Source organism: Xiphophorus maculatus, chromosome 12, assembly GCF_002775205.1.
Source record: "Xiphophorus maculatus strain JP 163 A chromosome 12, X_maculatus-5.0-male, whole genome shotgun sequence".
NCBI classification, from domain to species: Eukaryota; Metazoa; Chordata; class Actinopteri; order Cyprinodontiformes; family Poeciliidae; genus Xiphophorus; species Xiphophorus maculatus.
In genome coordinates, this window is record NC_036454.1 from 17,829,161 (window position 1) to 17,838,086 (window position 8,926).

An 8,926-nucleotide genomic window follows, 5' to 3' on the forward strand; every position below is an offset into this window, starting at 1 on the left:
TTTAGACAGACGCCAGCGGGGAAATGAGGCCTGGTAGGTTTGCAGAGGGGGTATAAGGAAGAGGTAAGCTTTAGATGTAGCATGCAGATAGAGACAGATAAAACTCCATGGTTAGATTAAATACGGAACGAAATGAATGTTGATGATTTCTCTCAAGGCTGAAAGCCGAGATAAGATGACAGACTGTTTGGAGCTGAAGTTATTTGAGTGTGAGAGAAACTGATGAGGAGGCTTTAGGACCTTGAGATTTGCGCTCCTCCCTCTTTTCCTCCTCCTCCACTGAAGGCTGTTTACGAAGAAAGCTTCAGCTCTGACAAAAACAAGGGCTGGGACTGAAGCGAGAAGAGCAGTGTGTCTGATGCATAGGCTCCTCACTAATTTCGATCCTCCAATACTTACAAATTATTAGTTTTAGAAAACGGAGGAGGAAAACAATCACCATGTTTTCGGTGAATTCAGTCCGGCAGCTTTCCAAAATGTTTTTTTCTTTGCACATTGTTTTTCTGAGCGCGGCCATCGTGGAAGGCAGCACACCAAGTGGGGGACAAAGAGGTAAACCTGCTCATTATGGTCATTTTATTGTGCTTTTATGGTCATTTTGGGTCAGTAACAGAATTAAGTTCAGGTACTTAAAATAGCAATAGTAATTGCTTAAGAGTCGTCTTTGTTGAGTTTTAAAACAGCTTTAACAGTTTTGATTGCACATGTTTTTTTTACCCCTATTCTCACGTTTTATTTCGCAGACTGTGTGAGATCCAGAGGTTTGTACTACAGAGGAGAACAACAGAGCTCCTCCACAGGTCTGACTTGTCTGAACTGGATCAATACAACAAGAGACTATGATGTTGAAATGCACCCAGATTCACAGACAGGTAAACACACTGATGTGTTCTCAGAAGCTACATGAAAACTGCACTTTGATTCTAATTTCTCCTCGTTTACCTGAGTCTAGTGTCTCTGATCACATTTGAAATGTCACATGACGGTTGCCACAGTGTTCTCACAGTGCAGCAAACAAGTCGAAACATCTGTTGATGTGTCAGCCTGATAAAGATGATAAATAGGAACAAAATAAGTAAATGACTTTGACATATAGAACAATAACTACATGGTTTTACAGCCTGTAGACAGAGGAGTCTGTCTGTGGTGTTATATGGCCTCTTTGATGCAGCAGATGCTGTCTCCATTGTTTGTGCTCAGGGCAGGCTGCTCACTGTGCTGTGATGAAGTGCTGTTAATAAGTCCTGAATCCAGTGGTTTATCTACTGGAACAGAGACGGGCCTGTTTTTCCAGCGAAGAATCAGTAACAGAACTCTCCTGCTTTTATCGGCTACTCTGTAGGTGCTGGAGATCACAATTACTGCAGAAACCCAGACGCCTCTGAGGGGCCTTGGTGCTACATTGCAGCTCCAGATGGAACAATCCAGAGGCAGTTCTGTGCAATTGAGATGTGCAAAGGTAAGCAAACGCTGCGCCTGGTAGTGATTAATATGTTTGTGTTACGTGCAGTGTATTGATTACTTTCCCTTCAAAAAATAAGGGATTTGTTGAAAACTGACTGTAACAATAATGATTCTTCCATTTGTGGGAAATTTCTTTGACAGAACTGAAGGAACCTTCTTTTTCTTTTTCGCAAATAGGTATCACAAATAAAAACTGCTTTTTGAAAAAGTGTAGAATAATTTAGCCCATGTTTTATCAGTCTATAGATTATTTTTAATGCTGGTTCCCATATTAAGTGGTTCTGATACCAAAAAATAAATAAATGTTAAAAACAGGAGCTCGATGTGGAAAATCAGACAACTTTTTTTCAGTTTCATTCAACTTTTCTTACTATGAGCTGTAGTAAGTCAGTTGGTCAGAGTTGCAATAAGTCATGTATGCTCTCCTTTGTTTCTGGCTCCTGCCTGACATCAACAGCAGTCAGACAATAACAAAGCTGCGCACATGGGGGAAAGTTCCGGCTTTGACCCAGCCCCGAAGCTGCTCTCATTGGCGCAAAGGAGCCATTTCCTCTTGGAGACAGCACCTCATTGGCTGCTTCAGTTCGTGGCTTGAGGCCTTTTAACTTTGGTTGAAGTCATAAACAACCCTGTGGGAGGAAACTGAGCAGAGACCTAGAGTGCAGACGTTGGAGTCTGTAACTCCCATCTTATGTTGCTCTTTACTAAGAGTTGAGCATATTTATTTCCGGTCCCTTTTTTTTTTCTTTTTAGAAAGAAAAAGGAGAAAATGCATCCAACAGTCCTCTCAGCAGTGCAGGTTCCAGCAATAATTCAGGAAGAGTCTCAGTTTGGGAGGGGGTTTGCGTCAGCACTGATGCTTGAAGAGCAGCGATAATTAGAAACCACACAGTCTGGATGACGCACTTCCAGTTGAGTCTGAAAGAATAACAGAGACAGAGATTATTCTAGCAGAAGCAGAGTCCTTCTAAACGTCAAAACAGAACATTTTAGCAATATCTGAAGAGTGCTGTTAGTATCCATAATTCATGAAGACAGTTCTTTGCTGTAGTGACTCAGACAGCATGCAGAATTAACATGAAAATAGAAAAGAAGAATTGTATTGATCCTGGATGCTTGAGATCTGTTGTAATTCGAATAGAAAAACGACAGTTTGCTGTCAAACTGAAAAGTGCATCTAGTGGGACTTTTCCACTTGATGCTGGAAAAGTACCTCCGGTATGATCTTTGGTATATGTAGAGTATGCATCAACTGGCATTAATGGTATAATTTTGCCACTAATGTCAGTTGTATGTGTTTAACATTTTTAATTAGGACAGCAGCACAACATGGACACATGTAGAGGTGTTTAAATCTGTCATTTTCTTCTGTTTCTAGAGCAAACAACAGCTGTGCCAGCTGAGGTCGGGTCCCTCAGACCTACAGAGATCACTTCCTCCACGCAGCGCTTCCAGGCAGCCACGCCAAGTAAACAGAGAGATGTTGCTGCTGTGCAGCCAGTGATGGGTGTCAGCCAGAGAGTGAGAACAGGGCCTAAAAAGAAGAAGGACCTGGGAACTACTGGTACAGTTTTCTTCTTAGGGGTCCATGATGCATGTCCTGTGTGCTTACTATTTACACAAATCTGCAGCTTGATTTACTTTTAAGTGATGCACATGAAATTCAGGTCTTTCCTGTTTTTGCAGGCATGGTCCTGGGTAGCCTTATGATGGCAATTATAATCATCCTTGGAGTGGGCATCACGCTTGGCTACTTTTATAAAAGGTTAGTATTTAAAACTCAGCATTTCCATATTATTTTGGGTTTTGTATTTGAAGTACGTCTAATTTAAACACATACTGGGATAAACTAGAACTCTTTTGGTATCTTTTATGAAGCATTTCTATTAGAGGTGGACCGATTGCAGTTTTCTGGACGGTCACCGATTACCGATCTTTAACCGATTACCAATTCTGATTTTGGCAGATACCAATTTTTTTTGTCTGAAATGTCACTACATATTGCAAGAAAGTCACAGACTTGGCAACAGTGTGGTGACTGTTGTAAACTGCAAATGTGCAGTCATGACCTGGTGGGCCGGTCTGTTTGTCAAACTTCTGTCACGGCAGAGCAGAAGAAGACAGTGGCTGATTTTTAGATGTTTGCTGAGGTAGATAAGATCGAGAGATAAGATCGGCTTTAATTACTGATCTCCCAGAATTAACAAAATCTGTCCCAATAAATCGGTGCACCCCTAATTTCTATACACAAAGCCAAAAATTGTTTCTGCAAAGCCTGCACTGCTTTCCATTAATCTGCCAACCCCTGACTGTGCTGCAGTCGTGTGTTAACTCCCCACTGGTACTTTTCTACAACATTGTGCAACAATAACACCGTCTCACCGAGTATCAGATTCACAACAGCACCAGTGTCAACAGCTTAGACTACATTTACAGATTCACACACACTGAAGCAGCAGGTTGATTTAACTTTTAATCAGCTGTTTAGCAGAATCTGCCAGTTGAGTTCACAGCAGTAAATAAGTAAAAATAATTTTGCTCTCCACAATGCATTAACACATTTTACAAAAAAAAAAAAAAACATGTATTGAGAAAGATATACGTGTCTTTTTTGCTAAATCACAGAGGTTTAATTAAACCTCAGGCTTATAACACAAACCCCCTTTTTTAAAGGTTAGAACAAATATCCTCCACAGGCACCAGTAAGACCAACAATAGGTAACATGTAACCAGTCAGCTAAGCAGACTGGTCAAGCCATTATTATCTTATTGTCTTACATTAACATCTGTATTGTCAGTCGTTCCTTCTCTTTTGGGGAATGTTGTTATATTTCAGACATTTATAGAGAAATAGCCATGACAAGATAACATAATTGCACACATGACTGTGGTCTCATCTGTTGCTCACTTCCCTCTGAAGTCTGTTTTTCCCAATTAGACTTTATTGACCGTTTTACAAAGAGCTTATCAGAAAATTAAGCTCCTCAGGTCTATTCTAATCTTTCTTGTTTGATGTCGTTAGAGGGGAAGCGTTCAGGGAAGATGGGGTTAAATGAGTAGAAAAGCCTCCTCTTTCACAGCTATAGTTATGTAACATGGGATACGATGGCCCAGATAATGTGCAAGAGGGTACTGAGAGTCCCGGCAGAACAATCCAAAGTACCCTCGCAGATCTGAGCTTGGCTGTCTCATCTTATTAGCAGAGCTTTCGTCATAGATGCCTATTTTAGGAGGATATTATTAATAAGGAGGAGAAGCATGTTATGTCAGAGGCCTAATACTTGTCCTCAATGGCCAGTGTCATGCTCTTCAGGAATTTGATAGATGAGCAGGTGTTATGGATCTAATATTAAGTAGAGATCTACTGGGTAGAATTTAGTGGCCATTTTCCAATTTTGGCAAAGTTTTTATCTGCTGATATTGATCTTTCTGTGAGAGCTGTAAGATAAGAAGATGGCAGATTAGGATTCATAACATTTCTTCTGGAATTACTTAATAAATGCTAGAAGAATTCATTAGGTAATTAATATTATTGACTAACATTAATTAGTGGATAATTAATGTTAGGAGGAGAGTCAATGTCATATCATGTGTGGCCACTTTAAAACAGGTTTCTTTAGAACCTTGGAACTAAATGTTTGTGCGACTTGCACAGTGGAAGCAGCCGTTTCTGTGTGTATTCTCTATAGAGACTTCTTACCTTAAGATAAAACATTGGATTTTGCTTATCCTTCCTCAAAGTCAGACATGATGTGGCAGATATGATTTCCTTCTTAACAGCTCTCTGCATTATTTTTTTTTTTTGATACTGAAAAGTAACTGACTTTGAGTTTTCACTAAGTATCAACAGTCTCCACATCAAAAAAATGTAGTTAGGACATCCTTGCATCACTTACATATGGCGTTTTCACTCAAGAAAAAAAAATCTGATCGTTGAATTCCCAACTTAAGGGCAATCAAGCGGGGAATTCGTCTATTTCTGGTTCCTGCTCATTTTTTCTGTGAAATCTCCAGTTTCATTGATTCATCTGCAGCCCCAGTAATGATGACTGGCTGTAGACTGTGGGTGAAACACATTTTTAAACTAACAAGGCATTAAGTGCATTAGGTAGGCATGGCTTGGTCACCACTTTAAGCAGCATATCAGAAAGAGCGTCTTTCAGATACCCAACGCCGATGTCACGCTTAGAGATTTCTTGCCAAGATTAAGTTTCAGGCTGTTCATTTTTTCTTGACAGTGGTTACTAATGTAATAAATTTTGATTTGTCTCCAATGCCATCCTTAAACTTTTCTTGCTGATAAAAAAAAGTTTGTACTTTATTTACTAGAAAAACTCCTAGATATCTGACAGCTGAGTATTCGGGAATGCACCGTTTTTCTTAAACAGAAACAAAATCATATTGCTACTCCCTAACTCCCCAGGTCGGCTGTGGTGTGTTTAGGATGATTTGAAAGCTTGTTCTCTTAAAACGCAAATGATGAGCAATGCAACGTAATTTAAACTTCCTTTCAGCTTACGTTTCTCTTCCATTCATCATTTCAAATGAAAAATTGAGAAAATCCATTCCCCTCGGCTCCCGCTTTGATTTGCAGCTTCAACTTAGCAGCTTGTTTTGCCAAACAGAAAGACTAAAATAGCAGGAACAAAGCTAGCGTGGGCTGTTTGCTAAGCAACAGGCTTCAGAAAGTTTCTGGAAACAGTCAGGAGCCAAGGAGTTAACAGATCCCCAATAATAGATGGAGTTGAAGGCCGTGTTGTTATGGTGAAAAGTTGGAAGCAGTTGGCTGATAGGAGGTGTTTTCACTGAAAAGTTTGTTTTGACTCCAGAACAGCAGAAAACCACTGAGCATAACTTCTCACCACTCTGCTGCTTTGGAAAAGATAAACTCTCCCAGTCAGATTTTCGATTACTCATCAGTCCTCGGTATTTGGTGGAAATTTGCCACATTTCCAGTTATCTGAAATAAATAACAGCTTCACTACCACCGAGGGTTGTAGGAGATCATGATCTGCACCAATCAGAATTTTGTGGCCAATTTCTGATCTGTGTTTTTTTTTTTTGGAGAAGCTTTAACATGCCGATGCAGATTAAGGCTCATCATTTAACAACTACAATATAAGAATGGTAGTGTAAACATGTCTTCAAACCAGATCCTATAGAGAACAAAGCAAAGATGTGGGATAAACAGATCAAAGTTAAGTTTTGTCTTAAACGCAAAACACTTTGGCTGAGAACTAAGGTTGGACATCACCCTTATAGTACAATCTTCACCATTAACATGATGGTGGCAACATTGTGCAGTGGGGAAAAGAAAGCTGGACAGATTTGATGAATGTTATTCTTCAAGATATCACCTCACTGGTGCTAAATGCAAACGCATGCCACACTCACACTCTTTTATTTGTGAAGACAAAAAGAGACCAGTTTATCCTTTTCCTTCCATAGAATACATTAAAGTTTTTGTTGTAACCTGATAAAACGTGTAAAACTCCAGTGAGCTTGTTAAATTCTTATCATGTCAGTATTTCCCTCCTTTTTTGTGTTTTCAAATAACATAACTGTGTTTTGTGTTTTCTCTTTAGGGGTCAAAACTTGAAGAAACAGCATGAGCAGCGGCGGTACGAGCGTGAGATGCAGAGGATCTCCCTGCCCCTGTCAGCCTTCTCCAACCCCACCTGTGAGCTCATAGACGAGAACACCATCGTGATCACGGCCGAGCACGAGACCACCCCGGTCCAGGAGGGCGGAGACCCGCTCATGGGTCAGCACGCCGGTACGCCTGGAGCATGAGAGGAGCATGGATTCCTCAAACTGGACCAGAACCACTCCCACGTCCCCATTTCTCCTTTCCGCCTCACTGAGGGAGCTCAAGTTTTAGAAGAGTTGGGGAGCAGCGTCAGCTCCAAAGACTAAACTGTCTGCTGTGTCATTTGTTCCCCGCTTTAATCTGTTCAGTTTTTTTTCTCCTTAATAAGTGAGACACAGATGTTCTTCAGTAAAACAGACACAGTGGCAACAAACTAGAAAAACCACTAAAGTATTTTGTTTTCTACAGAACAGTCTATCCTCAGTTTGAGCTTTAAGTCAAGTGGACTTTGACTACATCAGTGTTTGTTGGAAAGCGGGTCTTTGTACAAAGATGACGATTGGAACGGGGAGATTTCTGCTATCTTTTGTTTTTCTTAAAGAGGCAAGTCGAATTTGTCAGGCTTTGATTTGCGTGTCCCACTGGCTGTGCCGCGGGAGAACAGAAACATGTTTAGTACGAAGAGTGTTTTTTGTCTTGCAGACACCACTGACACAGATGTGTCCATAAATAGTCATGCTCCTCTGTTACAGGATGCATCATGTAAACAACGGAGCATGATGCACTGAAGGAAGAGGCCTCCAGCTCTGAAATTGCCTTAGCATGATACATCTGAATGTATCCTGTTTGTTCTGATAGCGCTCTTTGGCAAACGGAAGAAGACTTGCCCCTTTCATCCACAGGTTAAGGAGTGACAGGAAAATACAAGAGTTCTCTCTGTATGCACTGCCACAACACACAACATAACGAAAGCCTGGATTCAGTCTCAGCAGGGTATGACAGTGTGCTGCCTATAGATTAGCTTCCTAAAGTTTCAGAGATGAGTTGTGCATCTCAGAGTAGACATTGGGAATGGAGTAGAGCAGGAACAACCCCACAGTTTGGCGTTTCTTAAAACAGTGAAAAACCTGATTGCATGTGCATGACTATCTGCTGTATGTTTGTCATTCAGGGACCATAATGCATCCCATTAAACAGAACTGCAGTTTTCATTAAACAAAAAAAAACATGTATATAAGTAGAAATCATCAGACAGGGAAGGTTTTAGTTTGTTCCTTTTGTTGCACTGTTACTTCCCGATGGGTTATTGGTTGTCGTGTGATCACTCCAGATGATCTGGTGTTGTTAGACCTTCACCTGCAATCATTGATTGCTGGTGTTTTTTCTGTTGGCTGTAATAGGTTTTTTCACAACGTACTATGAGTACTGATGTTCAGTATTTGATTTTTAGCACTTGTGTGACATTTGTTGTTGCTCAGACTGAAATTAAAAACAGACTCTTCAGTGTAATGTCTTTTCTTTTGAATAACAAACAAAAAAGTATAGGAATGAATGTTTTTACTGTTTAAGTGTAGTTGTTGCAGTTGTCCTGACAAGAATGTAGCAGTAGCTCCCTCTGGTGGCAAAACAAGTAAAGTGAATAGAAGCATAATTTTTAAGATATGACGCATGTCTACCAGACTACATTTTTAGAAATATTTAATTTTAAATCTTTTATTATTCATTTTTAATTTCTTTTTGGTAATTACTCTTTGGCAGAAAACTATGTGGCAAAAAATGCCAGAATCTGTGGCATGACTGTTTGAGCTCCTTTGCTAAAAACAAAATAGCATTTTAGCCTCTAGACAAGCAAAACAGGAAGTAACATACGGC

The 8,926-nt window shown here is 40.2% G+C and overlaps 1 protein-coding gene across 1 annotated transcript; it reads left to right on the plus strand.

Annotated features, from left to right (window-relative positions):
• Positions 1-320: 320 nt before the first annotated feature.
• pik3ip1 (phosphoinositide-3-kinase interacting protein 1) lies at positions 321-8,563 on the plus strand. Its single transcript, XM_005794992.2, has 6 exons — positions 321-552; positions 744-872; positions 1,343-1,459; positions 2,843-3,028; positions 3,151-3,229; positions 7,050-8,563. The coding sequence occupies exons 1-6, from the start codon at positions 441-443 to the stop codon at positions 7,255-7,257; spliced, it is 831 nt and encodes a 276-aa protein (XP_005795049.1). The 5' UTR covers positions 321-440; the 3' UTR covers positions 7,258-8,563.
• The last annotated feature ends 363 nt before the right edge of the window (positions 8,564-8,926 follow it).

Coding starts and splice junctions, on each gene's coding strand:
- pik3ip1 (XM_005794992.2), top strand. CDS start 441: ATGTTTTCGGTGAATTCAGTCCGGCAGCTTTCCAAAATGTTTTTTTCT. Junction 873..1,342: donor GCACCCAGATTCACAGACAG/GTAAACACACTG, acceptor GCTACTCTGTAG/GTGCTGGAGATCACAATTAC. Junction 3,029..3,150: donor GAAGGACCTGGGAACTACTG/GTACAGTTTTCT, acceptor CTGTTTTTGCAG/GCATGGTCCTGGGTAGCCTT.